Below are 27,656 nucleotides of genomic sequence, written 5' to 3'. Positions count from 1 at the left end.
AATCATAGATCTGTGTTGGAAGGGACCTTTTAAGGTCATCTAGTCCCACCTAACACATGTTGATCCATGCAAAGCATCTGGCAAATTCTGATGGAGCCTCCCTCCAACAAAGAGAAGACTAAAAACACTTTCCAGCCTGCAGAAGGTCCATAAAGATAATGGATCCACCTCCTCTTCTCTCCCACAGCCCAACACTCTGGCTTGTTTGCCACTTTTATCTGTATAATTAATTATTGCAGTAGCTGCAAATGTGGCTCCAAGAGCTGTTGAATGCCAGAGCTAACTGGAAAATGAAACCCAGGAAATTACTGGAGAGTGAGATTTCCCATCCAAATGTTGATATTAAAATGCCCAAGCAGCCAGCAAGTCAATAATGGAGATGAATGAGGAAACAAAGGGTTTCTGTGGATTTTGTTCAACCATTCATTTTCCAGCTATATGCATACAGGGCCTCTTCAAATGGTAAATTAGAAACCAAGACTTAAATCATCTCTTTGGAAGTGCTCTGGATCCAAAGCTAATGTGGACCACAGCTTTAATATCATTTTCTCTCTTTATCTTTGCAATTCAAGATGCTGGCAAGTGGATTTTGTCATCCAGGTCTGAGCTACAGCAGAACTGATTCTGCTCAGTGCTGTGACTTCCCAGCTCAGTCTCTGCTCAGTGAGGCTCATTCTGAAGATCAGGGCAGGTTTGCACAGCCAGGGGCTGCTTCTAGCAGGCAGAATCTGTTGTGGAGAGTTCCTGCCAAGGGTGGGATGCACAAAGGCTCTGCCTAAGACTTGCTACTCTGCTCACCAAGGGCACTGCCACAGGTTGTGTCCCACCTTGAGGGGCAGAGGGCAGAGGTGGCACCTCCAGGCAGAAGTGGCCAGGAAAGGTGACTCTCAGCCACCCAACAAGGAATTGCAAGGAGAGCAACCTGAGGGTCCCCAGATTCAAGCCTCCTCTTTCCTGGCTGCTGTTCTAGGAGGACTCTGTCCTTTCTGCCTTCCATCCTGATCCCTGTGTTCCTGAACCCAGTTCCAGACTTCAGCTCCTGAACCTGGCTCCCATATTCTCCTGCGTCCAGTCTGGGATTGTCCAGTGCATGCCCCTAGCATCAGTGGTGCCATCATTGACATCAGGGCTTGGATTGGCTCTTGCTTTGCATCTCTGTGTCTCCATTCCATGGGATTCTTTTCATCCCAGCTGGCTGAGTTTCTTTCCCATCCCATCAGTCTCTCTCCTTTTTCCCCTTTTTCTTCCCTTTGGGCAGGCAGAGGGGTTCATTGAGATTCTAGCACTCCTCTGGTGGCCAGTCCAGGCCTGAGCCTTGATATTTTCCCATATAAAGAATTACAAACATTTTCCTTTTTTCTTTAAAGATATGAGTGATTTTCAATAATAATTACATTACTCAATAATTAAAACCACTTCTTTCTTGCTCTAATGCTAAGGGTTAGCTTTCAAAAGGGACTGTCATCTGGTGGAATATCATCTGCTGTCCACATGTTGGTTTTGACAGTTACCTAAACTGTTGGGTAAAGGCTTTCCCCCAACCCCAGCCTTTCTCACAGCTAGATCCAGTCTTTGCTGGCACCTAAGTGCACCACAGCACTACTCTCTGCCTGCAAATATTTGTTCATTAACAGATGAAAATACCCAGTGAAATACCCAGCCTGCAGAAAAAGAGTAAACACCTAGGATTTAACCACAGCTGGAACCTGAAGTTTGTCATGTCCCAGAAGGACATCAGCTGTATTTGAGTATATTAAGAAAGAGCAAAAGACACAAGAACCCAAATTAAACCCATAATAATCCCAGGCAGCAAATCCAAGAACACATATTAATAGCAAAACAAAATATGATACAAGGACAAAGACATTCCAGAAGGAATATGAATGAAATTCAAGCAATATCAGCATTTCAAAACAATCTTTCTCAACCCTTCCTGGTCAGATCATAGATTCACAGAATTGTCTCTGCCTGACTAAATCACTGAGACCATGACCAGCACCTGCTAAGCCCTGAATGATGCCTGGAATGAGCATCCTGCTCATCTTTCACTGCAAATCTCCAGCCAGTCCCACTACAAACCTAGAATGCTTTGCGTGGTGTCCTTATGTGCAGTCATTCTGGTTGCCTGGGCATTTACTGGACTCCAACAAGTTAATGAGCAATTACTTGCTAATTCAATTATTGTTCATAAAGAATTTGCAGATTTGGGTGTGGTATCTTCTACCTCATTAAACACAGAAATTCATAGAATCGTCTTGGTTCGAAGAAACCTTTAAGATCATCAAGTGGAACTGTTAACCCAGCACTGCCAGGTCACCACTAAATCATATCCCTCAGCACCACATCTACACAGCATTTCAATCTCTCCAGTGATGGTAACTCCACCACCGCCATGGGTAGCTTGGTCCAGGCCTTGACAACCCTTTGGGGGAAGAAATTGTTCCTCATGTCCAAAGTAAACCTCCCCTAATGCAACTTGGGGCTGCTTGTTTCATGGGAGGAGAGACCAACCCTCACCCTGTTCCAACCTCCTTTCAATAAGCTTTAGAGAACCAGAAGGTCTCCCCTCAGCCTCCTTTTCTCCAGGCTGAACAAACCCAGTTGCCTCAGTTGCTCCTCACCAGACCTGTTGTCCAGTTCCTTCCCCAATTTTGTTGCCCTTCTCTGGACACATTCCAGCATCTCGATGTCCTTCTTGGAATAAAGGGCCCAAAACTCAACATAGCATCCATCTTCTTACCAAAACCTTGTGACTTTAAACTATTTAAAGACGTTTCCATATGCCCCATGCTTCACCGCGAGCAGCTACAGGACTTCTGACCACAAACCATCCCAACAGCTACAGAATCTGCCCTAAAATTCTGTTTAAAATAAGACTTCACAAAGAGCTGGCCAATTATTGTAACACCAAAAACTGCAAGGAGCTAATAAAAGGCATAGCAAGAACTTCTCAAGTGGTTTACTCACAGTAGACGTCCACTCGTATAGACTTGATGGCTGGTGAACCCAAACCGTTCTCAGCCTTGCAGTAGTAGCGTCCTCCTTGGTGTCGCTGGATGTTGGATATCCTCAAGGTTTCATTGAAGACACTGGAATCTTGAAATCTGTCAGAGGCACTTCCTGCTGTTTTGGTCCACCTGATCTGAGCAAGGACCAAAAAAGACTGTTACTTTAAGTCACTAACAAGGAGGAGCGTACAGCCGTCTTCAGAAAACTGAGAAAAACATCCGTGGTGGCCAGAACTTCTCCAGAAAACTTATCCTTTCATAGCACTTCATCCAGAAGAGTAAATCTTGCTCTTAGAATCATAGCCAAGGAATTGTTTCGGTTGGAAAAGACCTCTGAGATCATCGAGTCCAACCACCAACCCAACACCATCCTGGCCTTTAATTAAACCATGTCCAAAGTGCCACATCCACACATCTCTCCAGGGATGGTGACTCCACCTTCTCTTACATATAGTCGATTACTTTTGATGGAAACACTCCACAAGAAATGACATGTCACTAGCAGAAACACAAAGAACAAATCAGACCACCATCAGTGACACACAGGTGGAATGGCTGCAGAAAAGTCCCATCTGAACATGAAGACCTCAGCAGAGTGAGGTGTACTTGTGCACTGAACATGGCGAGGTTTCATTGTATCATAGAATCATCAAATGGTTTAGGTTGGAAGGGACCCTTAAAGGTCATCTAGTCCAATCCCACTGCAGTGGGCAGGGACATCTGCAACTAGAGCAGGTTGCTCAGAGCCCCAAACAACCTGACCTGGAATGGTTCCAGGGATGAGGCACCTACCACCTCCCTGGGTACCCTGGGACAGTGCCTCACCATATTCAGCATCAAAAATTTCTCCCTTCTCTCCAGTCTGAATCTCCCTCTTTTAATTCAAACCGTCACCTCTTGTCCTGTCACAACAGGCCCAGCTACAAAGTCTGTCCCCAGATTTCTTTAAGTCCTGAAAGGCCACCAGAAGGTTTCCCTGGAGCCTTCTCCAGGCTCAACAACCCCAACTCTCTCAGCCTGTCCTCCAGCCCTTGGACCATTTTTGTGGTCTCCTGCAGACTCATTCTTACAGGTCCATGTCTGTCTTGTGCTAAAATAATGTTCACAGAAGACAAGGACACATTGGAAAACATTTTCAAAACAACTGATGGATCATCTCAATACCTTCTTTGCCTTAATTTTGAACGGTAAGGCAGGAGGGCTTCAGGATAACTGGCCTCCTGAACTGGTTGATGGGGTCAGGGAGCAGTGTAGTACCCCTGAATTCTATGAGGAATTAGTTCGGGACTTGCTGAGCCACTTGGATACTCACAAGTCCATGGGACTGGATGGGATCCATCCTAGGGTACTGAGGGAGCTGGCAGAGGAGCTCATCAAGCCTCTCTCCATCATTTACCACCAGTCCTGGCTCACTGGAGAGATTCCAGACAACTGGAAACTGGCCAGTGTGATGTCCATCCACAAGAAGAGCTGGATGGAGGATCCTGGAAAGTACAGACCTGTCAGCCTGACCTCAGTGCCAGGCAAGATTATGGAGCAGATCATCTTGGGGGCAATCACACAGCACCTGCAGTATGGCCAAGGAATCAGGCCCAGCCAACATGGATTCAGGAGGGGCAGGTCCTGCCTCACCAACCTGATCTCCTTCTATGACCAGGTGACAGCCTGGTGGGTGTGGGGCAGGCTGTGGATGTAGTCTACCTGGACTTCAGCAAGGCCTTTGACACTGTCCCCCACAGCAAACTCTTGGCCAAACTGGCAGCTTGTGGCTTGGACAGCAGCACTCTGTGCTGGGTTAGGAACTGGCTGGAGGGCCGAGCCCAGAGAGTGGTGGTGAATGGTGCCACATCCAGCTGGCAGCCTGTCACTAGTGGTGTCCCCCAGGGATCAGTGCTGGGCCCCATCCTGTTCAATATCTTTATTGATGATCTGGATGAGGGGATTGAGTCCATCATCAGTAAATTTGCAGATGACACCAAGCTGGGAGCAGGTGTTGATCTGTTAGAAGGTAGAAGGGCTCTGCAGAGGGACCTTGACAGGCTGGACAGATAGGCAGAGTCCAACATGATGGCATTCAACAAGTCCAAGTGCCAGGTGCTGCACTTTGGCCACAACAACCCCATGCAGAGCTACAGGCTGGGGTCAGAGTGGCTGGAGAGCAGCCAGGTGGAAAGGGACCTGGGGGTACTGATTGACAGCAGCTGAACATGAGCCAGCAGTGTGCCCAGGTGGCCAAGAGAGCCAATGGCATCCTGGCCTGCATCAGGCATAGTTTGGCCAGCAGGAGCAGGGAGGTCATTGTACCCCTGTACACAGCACTGGTTAGGCCACACCTTGAGTACTGTGTCCAGTTCTGGGCCCCTCAATTTAAGAAGGACATTGAGATGCCCAGAAAAGAGCAACGAGGCTGGGGAGAGGCCTCAAACACAAACCCTATGAGGAGAGGCTGAGGGAGCTGGGAGACTGGAGAAGAGGAGGCTCAGGGGTGACCTCATTGCTGTCTACAACTACCTGAAGGGAGGTTGTAGCCAGGAGGGGGTTGGTCTCTTCTCCCAGGCAACCAGCACCAGAACAAGAGGACACAGTCTCAAGCTGTGCTAGGGGAGGTTTAGGCTGGAGGTGAGGAGAAAGTTCTTCACAGAGAGAGTTGTTAGATGTTGGAATGTGCTGCCCAGGGAGGTGGTGGAGTCACCATCCCTGGAGGTGTTCAAGAGGGGATTGGACGTGGCACTTGGTGCCATGGTTTAGTAGTCATGAGGTCTTGGGTGACAGGCTGGACTTGATGATCCTTTGAGGTCTTTTCCAACCTTATTGATTCTGTGATTCTGTGTTCTTTGAGCAGCATTAAAGCCCAGTCAAATGATCAAGTTACTTGAAACTGCAACAAAGATTTTTTTAAAAGGGAACTTTCTAATTCCAGACCCATAAAAATGCTAGTAACAACCCACTACATCCAACAGCAGCGCCAAGGTGGCTACACCTATGGCTAACACCCATACTTGATGACAAAATTCCTTGCCTGCAGGACTCAGTTGACTAAGCTATCATAGAATCATTTTGGTCGGAAGAAACCATTAAAACCATCAAGTCCAACTTGTTAACCCAGTGCTACCACGCCTGCCACTAAAACAACTGCTAAGCATGATCTGGATGTGTTGTGCTTCCAGCTTTGTCCCACACACATGAAGAAAGGTCCCATGCATGGGCTGGGCAGCCCCTGGTGGGCACCAAGATAGCCTTTATAGAATTGTTTCAGTTGGAAAAGACTTCTAAGATCATTGAGTCCAACCATCAATCCAACAACACCATGGTCGTTAAACCATGTCCCAAAATACCATGTTTTCACATTTCTTGAACATCTCCAGGGATGGTGACTCCACCACCTCCCTGGACATCCTACTCTAATGCCTGACTACTCTTTCAGTGCACAATTTTTTCCTGATATCCAACCTAAACTTCCCCTGGAACAAATCCAGCCTTGCCTGGCTGGAGGTTATTTGCCCAGAGTACAGAGACACTTGAGCTACACTATTCCCAGTCTTGATGCAGAACTGGGGTCCAGGTCCCACTAACTTGCACAAGATTGGCAGAGGTCAACCTTCCTTTCATCAGGAACTTCTTCTGGACAGGAGGGATCTTCTACAAAAGGCTCCAAAATGAAAAATTCATGAGCAGCTGTAGCCTAAGTATTTTCTTCTCCCCTTGAAACCAGAGCAGGTGTGGGCTTTAGAGGCTGGAATTTCAACAAACAATACATCAAAACCATTTCCATCTCTTTCTGTCTCATTAAATTCATGTGTTTGACCAGCTTTGCCCTCTTGCCAAGTGACCTGCAGAACCCTTACACATTTCTGCTGCTCTGGGAAGAAGCAAAGATGCCAAACTGCACCTCTATAGCGTTGGGTCTGCATGTGAGAGAGCCACAATTGGCACTGCTATATTTACCAGCCTCAAGCTGTCTGCTCTTCTATTCTAAACTCTTGGCTCCAAGGCTTTTGAAATCATCCATCTCCATGTGCTGCTGGATAATTTGGGAACACAGCTTCTGACTGCTGCAGAATAAGATTTTATCAGATATGTGTATTTCAAATGCTCTGCTCTAGTGAGGGCACAGCTGGAGCACTGGACGCAGTTCCGGGCTCCCTGGTTCAAGACAGACAGGGAATTACTGGGGAGAGGCTAGGGCCAGGCTAAATAGATGCTGAGGAGCCTGGAGCATCTCTGTGAGGAAGAAAGACTGAGAGGCCTGGGGCTTTTTAGTCTGGAGAAGAGCAGCCTGACAGGGCATCTGATCAGTGCTTATGGGGAGGTCTTGAGGATAGGCTGGGCTCTTTTCAGTGGTGCTCACTGACAAGACAAGGGGTAATGGGCACAAACAGGAACCCAGAAGGTTCCATCTGAACAGGAAGAGAAACTTGTTTGGTGTGAGGGTGCTGGAGCCCTGGAGCAGACTGCCCAATGTGGTTGTGGAGTCTCCTTCTCTGGAGATATTCCAAAGTTACCTGGACATCATAATGCTGGGCAAGTGTGTCAGTGTGAGCTGAAATTCCCCCCCACCGAAGAGAGAAAAATTTAAAAGACAGTTTCAAACCATCACAGTAAGCTTCTGTGAGTGACCCTGCTTTAGCATGGAGGTTTAGACTGGATGATCTCCAGAAGCCCCTTCCAACCCCCACCATGTTGGGATTCTGGGACTCTGTGATACTGACACTAAAAATCCCAGCAGGCTTCAATTTCACCTGAAGACAGAAGACAAGTTAATATGCAGCAATGGGAATCTGTCAGAGTTGAAGGAACAGAGTAGTCACTCCAAAAAGACCAAAGGTGCCAACAAATCCAACTTCTACACTTGCCACAATTTTCATAGAATCATAGAATCAGTCAGGGTTGGAAGGGACCACAAGGATCATCTAGTTCCAACCCTCCTGCCCTGGGCAGGACACCTCACACTAGATCAGGCTGGCCAGAGCCTCATCCAGCCTTTTCCCTTTTCCTTGGCATTGATTTCTTTGCTATTGATAGTGCAAAGGCTTTCTGGAGCTTTACCTCACCAAGGCTCAGTTCCCATGAGCTTATGGCGCAGAGCCCATCTCAGCTTTGTCACAGGCAGGACACATGGTGATGAGGTAGTCCATAGCCGCAAGGTGGTGGAACGGCAGGAAATGATGTGCTTTAGGTAATGACATGCCCCAAAGAAGACTATCATAGAATAATAGAATCATTTCAGTTGGAAGAGACCTTTAAGACAATCCAGTACAACCATTAACTCAGCACTGCCAGTTCACCACTAAAACTATTTTCCTCAGCACCACTTCTACACAGCTTTTCAATTTCTCTAGCAGGGGGGACTCCATCACTGACCTGGGCCTGGCCTTAACAACCCTTCTGGGGAAGAAATTGTTCCTCATGTCCAACCCAAACCTCACCTCTGGTGCAATGTGAGGCTGTTTCCTCTTGACCTATCAACAAACCCTTTGGTGGTGTTGTGGGTTTGGTTTTTTTTGTCTTGTTTTTTTCAGGTTATGCCTCAATTGGACTTTCAGAGAGGTTTTCTTTAATGACAACATTTTAAACCAGAATTTCTCCAGCGCTACAATTTCAAGGTAGAAAGGATGATTTCACTGTTGTTCAATTCAAATGGCTCTTGCCTCAACCTGTTCATGATGTCATCCAAACTCTTGATATTTAGGCATCACCCAGGTTTAAGACATTGGAAGACCAAGAATTAAGAATTTATCTTTAAAAGTGCAGGGGAAGGATTTCTCCCACTGAAAGGCTGAAAACCTTGAGATTAACTGGATTTAAGTGAAGAAACTTTGTGTGATGACTCGACAACTTGAGTTGAAGTTAATGAGAGGATCTTGAAGAAAAGAGCATTCAAAGAATCATAAAATGTATTGGCTTGGAAGAAACCCTCAAAGGTTGCAGTCAGCAAGGACATCTCCAACTACATCCTCAACATGAGGAGAAACTTCTTTACAGTGAGGGTGATGAAGCACTGGAACAGGCTGCCCAGGGGGCTTGTGGAGTCTCCTTCTCTGGAGACTTTCCAAACCCACCTGAATGTATTTCTGTGCAGACTACCCTAGGTGATCCTGCTTTTGGCAGGGGGGTTGTGCTCAGCGATCCCTGGAGGTCCCTTCCAACATCTAACATTCTGTGATTCTGTAATTAGGTTATACTCAGGGCTATCAAGTTTGACCTTGAATGTCTCCAGGGACAGGGCCTCAACCACATCTCTGGGCAACCTCTTCCAGTGTCCCAAGAACTTCATTGTGAAGAAATTCTTCCTCATGTCCAACCTAAACCTACCCTGCCCCAGTTTCAAATCATTGCCTCTCATCCTATCCCTACAAGCTCTTCTCAACAGTCTTTCCCCAGCCTTCCTGTAGGTCCCCTTCAGATACTGAAATGTAGCTGCAAGGTCTCCCTGGAGCCTTCTCTTCTCCAGACCAAACAGCCCAAACTCTCAGCCTGTCCCCACAGGCCACGTGCTCCAGCCTTCTGGTCATCTTTGTGGCCCTCCTCTGGACCCATTCCAACAGTCTTATATTCTTCCTCTGTTTGGGCCTCCAGAGATGGACAAAAGTCCTCCAAGTGAGCTTGCACCAGAGCAGTATGGCAGAATCACCACTCTTTATCTGCTGGCCACAACGATAAGCCATCAAAAGCACTGGGTTAAAAGGCTGAAAAAAGAAATCTTGTTTGGATCCTCTTTATAGCATCTGGTTTAGTTGAACCAGTCCCTGCTTCTTTATGATAAGGTAATGGCTGAGGAAACATCTATACATACTTTCTGAAACCATCCTTGTGTAACCTGTTAAATGATTAATTGCAGCAATTTATCCTAATTTGACAATAACGTTTTTCCTTATGACTTCTAAGCTGTTTCACTGCTACACAAAAAATTAGCACTTCTACACCGAATAATCAATACACATCTGGCTATAAATATCACACTGAAGGGTGGAGGTTCTTTCATTGTGCACAGCAGGAAAATCCTTCTCTAGCATCAACAAGGAAGAAAAAGTTCAATGGATTTCACAATGCCTTGCTTCCACTGAGGTCACTTAAAAATCATTCATAGCTGGAGGACTTAAAAAAGCATTCACAGAATCCCAGCCCAGGCTGGAAAGGGCCTCAGGGGACCATCCAGTCCAAGCCTCTTGCTAAAGCAGGGGCACCCACAGCAGCTTGCCCAGGATCACAACATCCATGTGGCTGTGGAATTTCTCCAGAGAAGGAGACTCCACAACCTCTCTGGGCAGCCTGCTCCAGGGCTCTGGCAGCCTTACACCAAACAAGTTTCTCCTCATCTTCAGATGGAACCTCCTGGGTTCCAGTTTGCGCCTGTTGCCCCTTTTTCTGACACTGGGCACCACTGACAATTGTGGCCCCAACCTCATGTTCCCCACAGGTCCTTTGGCTCTTGCTCAGTATGGAGAAGACCCCCTTAGAGGGATCAACAGTCCCAGGTCTCTCAGCCTTTCCTCCTCACAGAGATGCTCCAGGCCCCTCAGAATCTTTCTGGCCTCCACTGGACTCTCTTCCAGTAGATTCCTGTCTCTCTTGAAGTGGGGAGCCTAGAACTGGACCCAGAACGCCAGATGTGGCCTCCCTAGGGCAGAGGAGATTGGAAAGAGAAGCTCCCTTGACGTGATGGCCACATTCTTCTTCACTCACCTCAGGAGACCATTAGCCTTCCTGGTCATGAGGGTACACTGCTGGTTCATGGCAAACTTGCTGTCCACCAACACTTCCAGGTCCTTCTTTGTGGAGCTGCTTTCCAGCAGGTAAACCCCTCAGCTGTAGTGGTGCAGGGGGTTATTCCTCCCCCTTGTCTTGCAGTCACATCTTTCTGATGGGTAACTATTGACTATCCACAAACTAAAAGCTGAGGTAGTACCACAGCTAACCACATGCTCCACACCAGTTCCACCACTACTCTGAACAGCCAGTGAACCAAAAAGGGGAGAGATCATTTTGTTGTATAAAGCATAAAATAATCAGATAGATTAGAAGTTAGAAGTTTTAAATTGTGTCTACCTGAAGCTTCTACAACTGCCCTTGGAATAATCTCTATAGTGATAGTCCTACTCTGATGGTTATAGCCCAAACAAGATCATAGAAGTACTTATATTGGAAAAGACTCTTAAGAACATTAAATCCAACCATAAAACCAGCACTACCACATCCACCAATAAACCATCTCATCTACAAGACATTGAAGAACAGGCAAGGGTACAGGGAGAAGCCACAGGACTCATTAAAATGACACAAACAGGCTCAAGAGTGCAAGTATCAAACAAAAACTCATGGATAAGCAATCAACATCTGGAAAACAGACACAAGGGACCCAAATTCAATAGCAGATCAATTGTCAACATAAAAGGCAAAGTCAGGGCAACAAAAAAGTGGATTAGAAATCACTCTTCATTTGCTCAGCCAAAGATGTTAATGTGCAACCTCTTGAATCCAAGACAAAATAAAAGTCAGCAACGTCCAAGCACTTTCACAAGAGTGCTGGAGCTTCAGCATACATCTAGTAATGACAAATCTCCTTGCAGTCATCACCAAAAACCTGCTCTAGAAGCCACACCAACACCTAGTACTGGATTTCCACCACTCAGTACCTCTAAACAACTACAAGCAATGCGCTGTCCACATAGGGACCAAAGACATGAAAACATAGGATCTGTGCAGAGGAATACCCCTGTGCACCAGTACAGGTGAGGGACTGACCTGCTGGAAAGTAGCTCCATGGAGAAGTGCCCAGGAGTGCTGGTGGACAAGTTCACCATCTGCCAGCTACATTACCTCATGGCCAAGAAAGCAAATGGTCTCCTGGAGTGCATCATGAAAAGTGTGGCCAGCAGGTCAAGGGAGGTTTTCTTTCCCCTCTGCCCCAGTGAGGCCATATCTGGAGTATTGTGTCCAGTTCTGGGCTTCCCAGTTCAAAAGAGACAGGGAAATACTGGAAAGAGTCCAATGAATGGTTAGAGAGATTCTGAGGGGCCTGGAACATCTCTGAGAGGAGGAAAGGCTGAGAGACCTGGGGCTGTTGAGCCTGGAGAAGAGTAGCCTAAGAGGGGATCTTAGTGCTCAGCAAGAGCTAAAGGACGTGAGGGGGGCAAAAGGATAGGACCAGACTCTTGTCAGTGGTTCCCAGTGCAGGACATGAGGCAACAGGCACAAACTGGAACCCAGGAGGTTACTCCTGAAGATAAGGAGAAACTTGTTTGGTGTAAGGCTGCCAGAGCCCTGGAGAAGGCTGCCCAGAGAGGTTGTGTAGTCTCAGTTTCTGGAGAGATTCCAAACCAAATTGGACATTGTGATCCTGGGCAACCTGCTGTGTGTGACAGGGGGGTTGGACTGGATGATCTCCAGAGATCCCTTCCAATCCTTAGCAGTCTGTGATTCTGTGATCGGTGGAACTCCACTTTAACCTAAATAATTCTTTCTTTCCCAGTTTTGCAAACAAAGGACATTGCATGGCTGGTGGTCTTCCTCGCACAGCCTTTCAGAACCCCATTTCACCCAAATTCATTACTGGCATGCTGCCTGACCCAGAGTGGTACCAGTCACACCAGCTGGTACCCAGAGGTGATCCCTTCATCCAGTCTGGGCACAGGGATGTTGGAGAAGGATGGAAATCTGAGGAGCTACTGTTCTACCACAGCACAAACAGCAGCTGGAAACCAGACACCATCAACTCCAACGTTCCCAGAACTCCTTGTCTCCCTCAAGAGCAATAAAGGCATAAAAATGTGTGTCTGTCATCAAACTCAGAAGAGTGGAGTCTAAACAGAGAAAAAAAAAAAAAGCAGCTGCTAAAGTAGGATTTTTCTCCTTTAAAGTCATTCTACATAACAGAAATGCATTTGAAAGTGACAAAACCACCTTCAGATCCAGGCAGCTTTTTTTGCATTCCTAGCAATCCTTTTAGGTAGTACTTCTGCTTCTCATTCTCTCCAAATAATCACAGAATTGTTTTAGTTGGAAAGCACCTCTAAGATCATCAAGTCCAACCATCAACCCAACACCACCATGGTAATCGAACCATGTTTCAAAGTGTGATGTTCACACATCTCTCTCCAGGTTCAGTGACTTCACCACCGCCCAGGGCAGTGTGTTCCAGTGCCCAGACACTTTTGCAGGAAAAATATTTCTCCCAATATCCAACCTAAACCTCCCCTAGCCACTTCCTCTCTCCTATCACCTGATACTAGGAAGAGATCAACCCCACCTGGCTCCAACCTCCTTTCAAGGAGTTGTACAGAGCGATGAGGTCTCCCCTCAGCCTCCTTTTCTCCAGACTAAACAACCCCAGTTCCCCAGCTGCTCCTCACCAGACCCGTTCTGCAGACCCTTCACCATCTCTGTTGCCATTCTCTGGACATGCTCCAGCCCCTCAATATCCTTCTGGGAGTGAGTGGCTCAAAACTGAACCCAGTACTCAAGGTGTAGTTCAGCAGTGCCAAGAGGCATAATCCCCATCCCTACGCATTTTACTCCCTCAGCAAGACCCTCAGGAGAAAGAGACTATTCACCAACATCAGGTTTTTCAGAGCACACACCAAATGCTACCACAGACTTACAAGGACAACTGAGAAAGACAAAAGAAAATGTTTCTCCTCTGGTTGCTTCAGTAATACAACTCTTGATGCCTTCCTGCAGCAACCATCAGAGGAGACAATTTTGGGTAGACATGAGGACTTTAAGCTGACTGACAAATGTCACAAATAAAAGAAGAAAACAAAAGGAGCAGTTGCTGATGTCAGCACAGCTGAATATGGGGTGAAAACCACATTGGAGCAAAAGGTGTTTCTGTCCTGATGGTGAATGGTATGAGGTAGAGAACTGCAGACACATAGCATTGGTGAGCTGCCAACAGAAAGAAACACCTGGAAGCACAGAATCATAAAATGGTTGGAAAGGACCTTTTAGGGTTATGTTGTTCAATCCCTCTGCAGTCAGCAGGGAAATGTGCAATTAGAGCAGGTTGCTCAGAGACCCAAACAACCTGACCTGCAATGGTTCCAGGGATGGGGCACCTACCACCTCTCTAGGCAACCTGGGGTAGGGTCTCACCATCCTCCAGTTCAAACATTTCTTCCTTTTCTCCAGTCTGAATCTCCCTCTTTTAGTTCAAACCATCACCCCTTATCCTGTCACAATAGGCCCTGCTCAAAAGTCTGTCCTCAGCTTCCTGGTCAGCCCCTTTAAGCACTGAAAGGCTACCAGAAAGGTCTCCCTGGATCCTTCACTTCTCCAGGCTCAACAACCCCAACTCACAGAATCACAGAATGTTAGGGGCTGGAAGGGACCGCCAGAGATCAAGTCCATCCACCCTGCCAAAGGAGGATCATCTAGGGCAGGCTGCACAGGAATGCATCCAGGAAGGTTTTGAAAGTCTCCAGAGAAGGAGACTCCACAACTTCTCTGGGCAGTCTGTTCCAGTGCTCCATCACCCTCACCATAAAGCAGCATCTTCTTGTGTTGAGGTAGAGCCTCCTGTGTTCTAGCTTGTACCCACTGTTCCTTGTTCTATCACTGGCCACCAGCAAAAAGAGACTTATCACCTTCATCTTGACACCCACCCCTCATATATTTATAGAGGTTAACAAAAACCTTCAGCCTGGCCTCACAGCAGAGGGCTTCCACCCCTCCTATGATTGATGTGGCCTTCTCTGGCCCTGCTCCAACAGGTCCACATCAATCCTGTGCTGGGGACTCTAGACCTACAGGTGGGTTCTCAGCAGAGCAGAGTGGGTAGAATCCCCCCTGCTGCCCACACTGCTGGGGATCAGCCCAGGACATGGCTGTCCTTGGTATCATTGAATCATTTAGGTTAAGAAGAGCTTGAAGATCACTGAGTTCAACCATCGGCTTGCTTTCCTTCTGCTCAAAAACTAAACCAACTTTATTTTTCCAGAACATACTTGTACCTCCAAGGGCTATGTGCAGAGTTTAACTCTTTAGCAGACTGCAAAACCATCTCTAACCCAGCAAACCTCAAATCTGCAGAAGACAAGGTGCCACCATGCACACTACTGCATCATTGCAGGTTGCCCAGGGATGTGGTTGAGGCCCCATCCCTGGAGACATTCAAGGTCGAAGTTGATGGGGCCCTGACTAACCTGCTCTAGTTGGAGGTGACCCTGATGACTGCAGGGGGGTTGGACAACACAGCTTTTGAGGGTTCCTTCCAACCCTTGCCCATTCTGTGTGTGATCATCCCATGCACTCCAACAGCAACCCAGGCACGTTCCCGGCCTGCATCTTCTTGAAGAAATTAAACCCACTGAACTTGAACATCATAAAACACAGGGTATAAATGGCTCTTTTTCCACTGCACTGTCTTCTGCAAATAACAGCCAGCTTATTGATTTCTTGAGCTGCAATATCAGGCTGTTGACTTAAACTAGTTCCCATTTTAAAAACTTCATAAAATGTAATCTGGAAAAGTCATGCTGTGCTTCAAACCTCTCTGATAGCAGGCTTCGGGCACAAAGAGACTCTGAGTAAAATCCCCTCCAAGTATGGAAAGCTGATGACTGCTAGGCTCTGTCTTTACATTTGTGTTGGATCTCATCATCATCTCCCACAGCACATCCTGTGCTGCATCCCTCTGAGACCGTAGACACATCCTCATCCTTATTTCCAGACACCTTTCTGAATTAAACCTTAAATCTCAGTGATCAAGGAACATCAGCAGTGTTTTCTCCTGGTTTGAGCTGGAGTAGAACAAATTCTGGTCAGTGCTGTGACTTCTCAGACAGTGAGGCACTTTTTGAAGTTGCACAGCCCTAGCAGGGAGCAGCTGATAGGGAGAGTTCCTGACAAGGGGTGGGCTGCAGAACAACTCTGCCTGACACTTGCTCCCCTGCACACAAAGGGCACTGCCACGGCTTGTGCCCCACCTTTGGGGGGCAGAAAGGCAGAGGTGACACCTGCAGGGAGGAGTGGCCAGGACAGACAAGCCTCAACTGCACAACAGGGCATTGGATTGCATTCCATGGATGGCATTTCCAGGAGCAAGCTGAGGGATCTCCAGGGCCAAGCCTCTTCTTCCCTGGTCGCTGTCCCATCAGGACTCTGTCCCTTCTGCTGTCCATCCCAACCTGTGTTCCTGAATCCAGTTCCAGAATCCAGCTCCTGAATCTGGCTTCCATAGAATGGTCCAGGCTGGAAGGGATCTCCAAACGTCATCTAGTCCAACCCTCCTGCAGTAAGCAGGGGCATCCTTAACTAGACCAGGCTGCCTGCTACTGAGATCAGTCTGTGACTTGCCCAGTGCCTGTCCCCAGCATCAGTGGTGCCAATGGTGCCACCATTGCTATCAAGATTTCAGTTGGCTCTTGGTTTGTGTCTCTTTGTCTCCATTCCATGGGATTGTTCTTCTTTCCATTCCAGTTGGTTGAGTTTCTTTCCCATCCCATCAGTCTCTCTCCCTCCTTCCTGTTGTCTTTCCTTTGGGCAGGCAGAGGGCTTCATGGAGAGCCTCTGGCACTCCTCTAGTGACCAGCCCAGCCTTGATCCTTGACAGCTTCATCTTCCACAGGAACAAACATTCACACATGCTGAACTACACCTTAGAGTCACACTGAGCTAAAACTGGGAGTGAGATCCTGAGATTGAACTTGTGTTAGCAGTGATGACAAAGAAAGGAGATGACATTTTATTTTGCTTGTAAAGTGGGAGAATTGGGAAGGGGGGCAGCAGAGAGAAAAGGGAAAAGAGAAGAAATGTTGACAACAGACAGTTGGCAGCTCAGCTGAGAAGGCAGCTTGGTACAAAGTGCTATCAGCAGAACTTAAGGCCAGAAATCATCAGCAGTTGCTGAGCACAAGCCACAGACACTACACCAAGGCCACAAGCTCCTGTAATGTATGAAATCAGAGGCATGGTCTGAAATAATCAAACACCAAGGGCTTGGTTTAGTTTCTTTTTTTTGAAGAACCCTTTTTTTCCCCCCCTTTGAAATACAATGTGTTATTGTGGTAATTAAAAAACACCCATTATTAACCAAGACAAGAAAAGAACTCCAGGGATCTAAAGTAATTCCAACAGAGAGAATATTCACTGAGAGGACTTAGATCCACCCAAACCTTCTTACCACAGCCACATAAAACCTTTTAACCTAGCAAGTTTCCTCTAAACATGAGGAGGAATGTCTTTACTTTGAGAGTGGTAGAACCCTGGAGGAGGCTGCCCAGAGACGTGGTGGAGTTTCCTTCTCTGGAGTCATTCCAAATCCCTGTGACCCTGGGCAAGCTGCTGTGGGTGACCCTGTTTTAGCAGAGTGGTTGGACTGGATGATCTCCAGAGGTCCCTTCAAACCCCTATGATGCTGGGATTCTGTGACCAGGAAATTCAGAAAGAGCAGAGACTACAGGATTAAGTACCTCCTATCCACACTATTCAAGGTATTGGACAAGAGATAGGACTAAGGACATCTGGGCTCAGTGCAAGGTTTCCATTCCAAAGTGACAGTGACAGAGCCCAAAACAGCTTTTGCTGACAGGATTTGGTATCTTCTTTCCCTTCATTTCGGAGGATGAAGTACTGGCAAAGTTTCTTTGGACACTGAAGTAGCCCAACAAAAAAAAAAAAGCCAGGAAGGAACTTTTCACAATGGCTTGCAATGATAGGATGAGGGGCAACAGCTTTGAGCTGGAAGAGGGAAGATATAGACTGGAGTCTAGGAAGAAATTCTTTACAGTCAGGGTGGTGAGATACTGGAACAGATTGCCCAGGGAGGTTGTGGATGTCCCCTCTCTGGAAGTGTTCAAGGCCAGGATGGATAGAGCCTTCAGTCTAGTAGGTGTCCCTGACCATGGCAAGGGGTTTGCAACTAGATGATCTTCAAGGTCTCTTCCAACTCAAACCACTCTATGATTCTAAAATAATATTAAAGATCAATGATAAAAGGTCTCTTCTAGCCCATATCTGGCACAGCTAAGAAAGGTTTTGGGAAGACATTTGTTCATGGAAAAGAAACTGAGCACATGTTTGTGTCCTGCTGCCTTTGAGATTTTAATTAATTTTTTTCCCCCCAATTCAGAACCCAAGGAGGAGAAGATGTCTGAAAAAAAAAAAAAAAAAAAAAAAGCCAGTAATCACAAATAACATCATTCATGTCTTGTTGAGCTTTCCTGGCATACCTTTAAATGACTCCCACGAGTGCCAAAGAGAAGGATCTGGGAACAGTTCCCATAGATCAAGAGAACTGCAAATAGACATTAAGAGAAAAAAAAAAAAAAAAAAAAGAACAAGACAAAAAAAAAGCATCTGGTTCAGCTTGCAGCTAGAAACTTAATATCTTAAAGGCCTCCTCTAACCAAAATGAGTCTATAAAAGCAGAGTGAAGAGTAAAGAAGTCATCAAAAGGTTTGCAGCAACAGCGAACTGAGGTAATTTTCAAAGAGAAATGAAGATACCTTGAAAAACCATAGAACAGAATCATTAAGGTTGGAAAAGACCTCTAAAATCATCAAGTCCAACCTTCTACCCAACACATCCATGACCACTAAACCATGTCCCAGAGTGCCACATAGATTCGTTTTCTGAACACCTCCAGGGATGGTGACTCTGCTACCTCCCTGGGCAGCCTGTTCCAATTTTGGGAATATTTAACACTGGGAAAAATAACACAAGGAAGAGGTCTCACCTTAGTCTCCTTTTCTTCAGACTTAACAACTCAGGTCCCTCAGATACTCTTCACCAGACCTGTACTTCAAACCCTTCACCAGCTCCATTGGCCCTTCTCTGGACCTGCTCCAGTTCCTCAATGTCCTTCTTCAAGTGAGGGACCCAAAACTGACTGCAGAATTTGAGGTGTGGCCTCACCAGTGCCCAGTACAGAAGGACAATCCTTACCCTGGTCCTGCTGGTCACACTATTGCTGGTCCAAGCCAGGATGCTGTTGTCCTTCTTGGCCACTTGGGCACATGCTGGCTCATCTTCAGCTAGCTACAGACCAAACCCCTCTGTGCAATTTCCAGTCACTCTGCTCCCACTCTGGAGCCTTCATCAGCTCTAGAAGTACAAGTGATCCAAGTACAGAACCACTGGGTCTTGTTGAACCTCATCCCACTGTCCTCACCCCATTTATCCAACCTGTCCAGATCTGTCTGTAGAGCCTCCTGAACAACAGAAACGCTCCCACCAGAAGGTGTCATCTGCAAACTTGCAGCAGGTGCTGCTGGACTCTCTCCAGTAGCTTCTTGTCTCTTTTGAATTGGAAAACCCACAATTGAACACAATACTGCAGATGTGGCCTCACTAGGGCAAAGCAGAAAGAGAGAAGAACCTCAAACTGCTGGTCACACTTTTCCTAATGTACCCACCCTAAATGGCCAGAGCTGGCTCTTCGAGTTTTTAGACTGAAAGGGTGATTTAATTTTTTTTTTATTGTCATTTTACTTTCTTTGGCTGTTGTGAAAATTTCCTTGATTTTACAAGAGATTTTTAGTTAATTATGTATTTACCTAGTTAGCATAATTGTCTTCAATTATGTAATTAGAGTTCATATGTGTAATCATTTGAACATGTAATTATATTTAATTACACCATTAAAACGTGCAAGTCATAAATATCTTTATCAGTTTGATTGACAGACATATGGGGAGGGGGGGGAAAAAAAAAAATCAAATCTCATGTTATTTTAATCTCCTGGATCATGAAAACTGCAAAAGTAAGGGGATACAGGTTATATATTGCTGCAATTATTTCTAAGGACCTATTTTAGACAATAGCAAAGGTGAGATCTTTCCAACAGAGGTAGAACAGGTCAAACCACTCAAAACCAAGGAGCAAAGCATCAGCCAGTGCTGTTAAAAAGCCACTAAAAAGAATCATAGAATAATTTGGGTTGGAAGGGACAATGAACAGGGACACCTTCCACCACACCAAGCTGCTCAAGGCCTCATCCAGCCTGGCATTGAACACCTCCAGGGAGGGGCATCCACAAGCTCCCTGGGCAACCTGTTCCAGTGTCTCACTACCCTCACTCTAAAGAATTTCTTCCTAATCTCCAGTCTAAATCTCCCCTCTTCCAGCTTGAAGCCATTGCCCTTTGTCTTATCACTACAAGCCCTTGTAAAAAGTCCCTCCCCAGCTCTCCTGTATCCCCTTCAGATACTGTAAGGCCACTCTAAGGTCTCCCTGGAGCCTTCCCTTCTTCAGGCTTAACAGTCCCATAGGTAAGGTGCTCCAGCCCCCCATCGTCCTCCTGGCCTCCTCTGGACCTGCTCCAGCAGTTCAAACAGTCTTAAAAAGAAGAACATTCCACACAGAAATATAACTATACACAAGGGCATAGAATCACAGACTGGTTTGGGTTGGAAGGGACCTTTCAGGGTCACCTAATCCACCCCCACTGCAGTCAGAAAGGACATCTGCAACCAGACTATCCAAACAACATGACCTGGAATGGTTCCAGGGATGGGGCATCTACAGCCTCCCTGCGCAACCTGGCACAGGCTCTCACCACCCTCAGCGTCAGAAGATTCCATCCTTCTCTCCAGTCTGAATCTCCCTCTTTAAGCCATCACCCTTTGTCCAGTGCTTAAAGCACTGAAAAGCCACCAGAAGGTCTCTCTGGAGCCTCCTACTCTTCAGGCTGAACAACCCCAGCTCTCTCAGCCTGGCTTCACAGCAGAAGGGTTCCAACCTTTTGATCATCTTCATTACCTCCTCTGGACTCATTCCAACTGGTCCACATTTCTCCTGCACGAAGGATTCTAGAGCTGGACACCACTCAAGGTGGGATCATTCGTTCTGCTGCTCGTCAACTGATCAACTGCTCGTTCTGGTGAGAGATGCTGTAGCCCAGAAAGGCATTTTAAAGCTCCTCACCCTTTTTAGCTCGCTTTGAGACAACTAACATATCCTTACCTATCAGATGAGCAACACTTTCTAGTCTGTTTACCTTCATTTCAGCAGCTCTTCTGTAGTACAGGACCAGAATAAATACCAGCTGCAGGCCAAACGAATGAGGACAACAGCTGACTCCTCTTTTTAATTGCTTTTGGCTAGGAAGGCAAACATTTACTCATGGATTAAATAGTTAAGCTTATTTAAAGTTCAGCTTCTCTTCAGGTTCTGATTTCTTGCCTTTACTAACATCCAGAACATCCAAACAAACCAAGCCCAAAACAGAAAGAAAACAAACAAAGAAACCCAAACTGGGAGGAGGGTGGAAAGCGATGCATAACCCAACAACTAACAGAACAAGAGCTCTTCAACACCACTTGGGACCAAGCCTCAATTATAGAGCATCCTTCAGCACAAGACAGATGGGGCTTAGAGGTTTATAAGCTCACTCCATCTCTGAAGAGCATCCAGGTACAAGTCCTCAGGTGGATGACAGCAAAAAAAAATAATTTCCATTACCTCCTGGTGCAGCCACTCCCTGCTGCAAGTGGCTGAAGGAGAACTGAGCTCGTGATATAATCGTCTAGAATAGCAGCACAGAGAATAAAACCACACAGAAGGATCACAGACAGGTTTTTTTAATTCTCAGGCTAGAAACAATGCAATTTCTTCAAACTCTACCACCATCAGACACCTCAGATGGAATAGGTTTTGAGCAGCATTTCTGTCCTTAAAATGCAAATCCCAAGAACCTTCCTTAACAGTTGAGAGTAGAGCTCAGGTACCATGAAGTGACAAAGAATCCCAGCAATGCACAGGTTGGAAGGGACCTCTGGAGGTCATCCAGTCCAACACCACACACCCCCCCTCCTGGCCTCAAGAAGGGACACCCACAGCAGCTTGCCCAGGATCACAATGTCCAGGTGGCTTTGGAATCTCTCCAAAGAAGGAGACTCCACAACCTCTCTGGGCAGCCTGCTCCAGAGCTCCAATACCATCATACCAACTAAGTTTCTCCTCATCTTCAGATGGAACCTCCTGGGTTTCATTTTGTGCTTGTTGCCCCTTGTCCTGTCACTGACCACCACTGACAAGAGTCTGGCCCCATCCTCTTGTCTCCTGCCGGTCCTTTAGCTCTTCCTGAGCATTGAGAAGATCCCCTCTCAGGCTGCTTTTCTCCAGGCTCAACAGCCACAGGTCTCTTTCTCCACTATATAAAGACTAAACAAGTCTTATATTTGCATAAGGTTATGTCCAGGTAGGTTTGGAATCTCTCCAGAGAAAGAGACTCCACAACCTCTCTGGGCAGCCTGCTCCAGGGCTCCAGCACCCTCACACCAAACAAGTTTCTCATCTTCAGATGAAACCTCCTGAGTTCCTCTATGTACTGACAACATCAAGAAGTGAGCTACAGAAACAACTACAGACATTTCCAGCACCCATGGTAAGTCATAACATCACCAAATATTACAAAACCCTAGTCTGTGAGCCTTTGGAACTGATAGATGGTTGATGTTCTCTAGAAACAGCTTCACTCACTTCTCTTTCCAGCTCCAACAGACAAGGTGGAAGCTCAGTAAGCTATCTCCATCCACAGCAATGAGTACCTGTGGCACATTATAGACACACCTTCATTATTTAAGACGTGTAGCACCCTAATTAACAGATGTGATTAGTGCAGCTTCCTGTAATGACTCAGCTCAGAATCCTGCCTGCACTTTATTAGTGGCTGCAAAGAAAACAATTATTTTTTGGTGCTCCAGCCATTAAAGGAGAAAAAAGCAACATTTCAGGTGAACAAAACAAAACCCCAACACAGTGTTGGCTTTGATCAGCTGCAAGAGAGGGGTAAAAGGCTCCTCTGAGGGAAAATGGATGCTACATTTTCTATGCTAATTGATAACAATTCCCACTAAGTGCTGATGTGGCTGGAGAAAACGCTTCCAAAGACCAGAGCAGTAGTTACCCCATCATATCCTACACATCCCTCTAAGTAACTGTACTTCTGTTAGAAATCTCAGCACCCCAGCACGGTGGGAGCTGGAAAGGACCTCTGGAGATCATCCAGTCCAACCCCCCCTGCTAATGCAGGGTCACACACACCAGCTTGCCCAGGATCACAATGACCAGGTGGGTTTTGAACCTCTTCAGAGAAGGACACCTTCCTCTATATCAGATCTCCCTGGTGCAGTAGAAGATGTCCCTGCCCATGGGAGGGAGATTGGACTAGATAGCTTTTAAGGTCCTTTCCAACCCAAACCAGCCTATGATTACATGATTCTATAAAGGAGACTCCACAGCCTCTCTGGGCAGCCTGCTCCAGGGCTCCAGCGGCCCCACACCGAACAAGTTTCTCCTCATCCTCAGATGGAACCTCCTAGCACCACTGACTAGAACCTCACACCCATGTTACTGTCCCCATGCCATGGTCCAGTGGTAGGTGATTTGGCAGATGTTAACCCCCCTTGCTTTCCAGCTGGTCCTCAGACATCAGAGGGGCTGGATGCGGCTCAATCCAGTTGGGTCTCGTACTTACTTAACATTTTCGGGAAGAGAATTAAGACGCAAAGGCAGCCAAGCGCCCGAGCCGCTTTAATGAACAGGCAGCAGTTATACACATCGGGGGGGGGAGGGGCGATCTACAGGGGGCGTGGGTCGCGATCCCGCAAGCGGGGATGGCGTGAACGGGGGGCGGTCTGTGGTGCGGCCAGCTCTTCGCGCCGCCGGCAGCTTTCCGGGTCAGCGACGTCTCTCTCTCTGGGACAGCTCGCAGCGAGTTCCTCCAGCAGCTTCCCAGCAAGCCCCTCCAAACAGTTCTAGCAGCCTGCCGCAGCAACACTTCCGGACAGGTCTTAACAACAGATCCCTTAGCAGAGCTCTTCCGGCCGATTCACGGTAGCCGATTGATTCCCTAGGGGCTCGACCGATTTCCTCCGTCAGCGGCTGTCGATAGGTGCAGCTGCCCTCGCAGCAGCTCTTCCTGGCAGCTGATCCCGCTCCCAGCCCACCATCCTGTGCCGCCTTCTCTAGCCTCACACTGCCGCTGAAGACAGCTAGGCGCCCCCATTCGGCGCGCAGCGCATGCCCCATGCCAGCGCTGGCGGGGCCGACTCCACCGCCAGGGAGTCTCCAGGGTCCTAAAGTCCCTCGGTCGAACTCTGGGGGCAAGGCCCCGCTCCCTGTGCCTCAAACCATTCTCCCAACAATGCTGAGCCACATCTGTGATAATTTCCGGCCCCTTACACCTCTACCCTTTAGCTCTTGCTGTGCATTGAGAAGATCCCATCTCAGGCTGCTCTTCTCCAGGCTCAACAGCCTCAGCTCTCTCAGCCTTTTCTCCGTAGAGACATTCCAGGCCCCTCAGCATCTTTGTACCCTCTACTGTACACTCTCCAGTAATTCACATATTCACAGATTGCATTGAGTTGGAAGGGACCCTTAAAGGTCACGTTGTCCAACTCCCCTGCAGTGAGCAACTAGATCAGACTGTCCAAGGCCACATCAAGTCTGATCTTGAATGTTTCTAGGGGTGAGGCCTCAGCCACATTCCTGGGAAACCTGTGAAAGTATTTTACCACTGCATTGTGAAGAACTTCCTTATGTTCAACCTTAATCTACCCTGCTCCAGTTTCAAACCATTGCCCCACATCCTCTGCCTTTCTCTCATGAACTGGGGAACCCAGAATTGGACCCAGTACTCCAGATGTGGCCTCAGCAGGGCAGAATAGAGGGGCAGGAGAACTTTCCTTGAACTGCTGTCTGATGATGATTTCAGATAACTCTCCTTAGTTCAGGGGAAGGCTTTACAAACATTCAGTGAACACCTGACAAACCCTGCACTGACTCATGACTAAATTACCCTCGATTCTATGCTTAAAAAAAACCAGCTCATTAAAGTTTGACTCAATCCAGCTCACATTTAGCTTTCAGAGGTGGGTATTTCCAGCCTTATTCTGCACAGAAATAAAGACAAGACTAAAATTCCCATCCCATTTTTGCTGCTCAGACTACATAGAGTTTATTTGATGTTTTCTCCCTATAGTAAACCATTCGAATTCACACCTCTGCTGCAGATACATTTGGTGCTCACAACAACCCTCCCCTGCTCTGTCTGACAAGAGAAACAAGCACAGTGTATGCAGCAGTATTTTTGAGGTGAGACCTGCTAGAAAGCAGCTCCAAAAGGACCTGGGACTGCAGGTGGACAAGTTCAACATGAGCCAGCAATGTGCCCTTGTGGCCAAGGAGGCACAAGCTCAGCAAAAGCTAAAAGTCCTATGAGGGGTAAGAGGATGGGGCCAGACAGGACAAGAGGCCATGGGCACAAACCTGAACCCAGAAAGTTTCATCTGAACAGGAGGAGAAACTTGTTTGCTGTGAGGGTGCTGGAGCCCTGAAGCAGGCTGCCCAGAGAGGCTGCAGAGTCTCCTTCTCTGTGGAGATTCCAAATCCACCTGGCCATCTTGGTCCTGCACAAGCTGCTGTGCATGACCCTGCCTTAGAAGTGGGATTGCACTGGATGATCTCCAGAGGTCCCTTCCAAACCCCATCAGGCTGTAACAAGGACCATGTCATCCCAGGCAGTCCTTCTTTCAGAAGATGCTGCTTCCTCTGACTGTTTTGGCCTAAGTGTCATTTCAAACTGCAGGTTGGACATGAGGAAAAATTTCTTCCCTGAAAGGGGTATCAAGGCCTGCACCAGGCTGCCCAGGGCAGTGGTGGAGGTTTTCTTATTGGAGTGACTTAAAAGCTGTGTAGATGTGGTGCTGAGGGACATGGTTTAGTGGAAGACTTAGCAGTGGTGGGTTGGACTTGATTATCTCAAAGGCCTCTTCCAAGCCAAAGGATTTATTTTCCCCAGCAGTCCCCTTCAGTCAGCATCTGTGCCACTTGGACTGACTTTTTTTCCCAGCTAGATTCCCAACAGGCAGGATGCATGCCATAAATTCATAGAATATTTTTGAGTTGGAAGGGATCAAAGGTCATCTAGTCCACCCCATCTGCAGCAAGCAGGGACATCTGCAAGTAGCACCAAGCTCAAGAAGCAGAAGGTGTCTCCTAGCAGCCTCTCAACTGCCTGGAGAGTATCTACTTGTTGACAAATGGCCATCAGCACAACACTCCACTCCTACAAGCAAAAAGAAAACAGAGGCAGGGTTGAAAATTTTGGGGCTTCCAAAAGCAAATCCTCCCATGCAGTTCTTTCCGGGAGAGCCAGTCTCTTTGCCACCCTCCTCACACACAACCAGCGATAAGTGCAGGTCTCAGCTCCTTGATTTCAAGGGGAAGAAGTGCCATCGTCTGATAGCACTGCATAGGCGAAGGGTGCCAAAAGGATGGGAGGAGGTGGAAGCTGCTGTGGTTGTGCAGAAGAAAGTCTCAGTGATCACTAGAATAATAGAATGGAATCAGAGTTATATTGGTTGAAAGATCTTTAGGATCATCAAGTCCAACCATTAACACAGCACTGGAAGGTTCAGATAAGCTCCATCCCTCCCTAGGCTGTGCAAGAGAGAATCAATAGTGTAAATAAAATGTCACCTTCTAGCTACATCCAGCAGCAAGCAACTGTCCTTGTTTGGGCTAAAACAGAACTAGTTCTGGTCAGGGCTGTGAGTTCCCAGCTCTGTCTCTGCTCAGTGAGACACTTTCTGAAAGTCAGGGATGGTTTGCTCTGCCAGGGGCTGCTTCTAGCAGGGAGAAGCTGATAAGAAGAGTTCCTGACAAAGGTTGGACTGCAGGAAGGCTCTGCCTGACGCTTGTTCCTCTGCACACCAAGGGCACTGCCATAGCTTGTACCCCTCCTTGGGGAGCAGGAAGGCAGATGTGACACTTGCAAGTAGGAGTGGCCAGGACAGATAAGCCTCAACTGCACAACAGGGCATTGGATTGCATCCCATGGATGGCATCTTCAGGAACAAGCTTAGGGATCCCCCAGGGCCAAACTTCTTCTTCCCTGGCTGGTGTCCCACCAGGACTACCTCTTCTGCCTTCCATCTCAATCTGTGAGCTCCTGAGTCCAGTTCCAGATTTCAGCTCCTGAGCTGATGGTTCCCATCTGCTCCTGAACCCAGTCTGGGACTTGCCCAGTGTCTGCCCACAGCATCAGTGGTGCAAATGGTGCTGTCATTGCCATTAGGGCTTGGGTTGGCTCTTGCTTTGCATCTCTGCATCTCCATTCCATAGGATTGTTGTTCTTTCCATCCCATCTGATTGAGTTTTTTTCACCCCATCAATCTCTCTCCCTTCTTTTTATTCCCTTTGGGAAGGCAGAGGGCTTCATGGAGATCCTCTGGCACTCCTCTGGTAGCCAGCCCAGCCTTGACCCTTGACAACCAGGGCTGTGGTGAATTGGACCAAAGTTTGTGCTGCTTTTTAGCAGTGGGAAATCCTGGGGAAAAGCACTGAGAGGGGTCTGGCAATAGAATGAGAGTGGATGCAAAATCAGCAAGAATCAGAATTAGATGTACAAGGACATCCCTGAGAGGTTTCAAAGCTGTGGAGATGTGGTGCTGAGGCACATGGCTTAGTGGTGACCAGTGGGTTAATGGCTGGACTTGATGATCCTAAAGGTTTCTTTCAACCAAAATTATTCTATGTTGGGGGTGGTGGATTGTGTGCACCATAGTGTCTGGACATTCTGCTGCCTTTTTGTCCTTCTCATGACAATCTGCATGGTGTGAGGCTGTTTGTGGTGGGTATCTGCCACTGGTGGAAATCTAGGAAGAGGAATGGAGGCTTTCTGTTATTTTTTCTTTCATGCCAGCC

General features: G+C 47.3%; 1 protein-coding gene across 1 annotated transcript in view; it reads right to left on the bottom strand.

The window, feature by feature from the left end:
• Positions 1-27,656, bottom strand: part of MDGA2 (MAM domain containing glycosylphosphatidylinositol anchor 2) — a 225,200-nt gene that overhangs the window by 183,783 nt on the left and 13,761 nt on the right. The window contains exon 4 of the mRNA XM_054400689.1: positions 2,968-3,142. Within this exon, the coding sequence (XP_054256664.1) occupies positions 2,968-3,142 (175 nt within the window). The remainder of the gene's footprint in view (positions 1-2,967; positions 3,143-27,656) is intronic.

Source organism: Indicator indicator, chromosome 4, assembly GCF_027791375.1.
Source record: "Indicator indicator isolate 239-I01 chromosome 4, UM_Iind_1.1, whole genome shotgun sequence".
In the NCBI taxonomy this organism is placed as follows: Eukaryota; Metazoa; Chordata; class Aves; order Piciformes; family Indicatoridae; genus Indicator; species Indicator indicator.
Note: the sequence above shows the minus strand (reverse complement) of the source record. Positions and strands in the feature narration are given on the sequence as shown.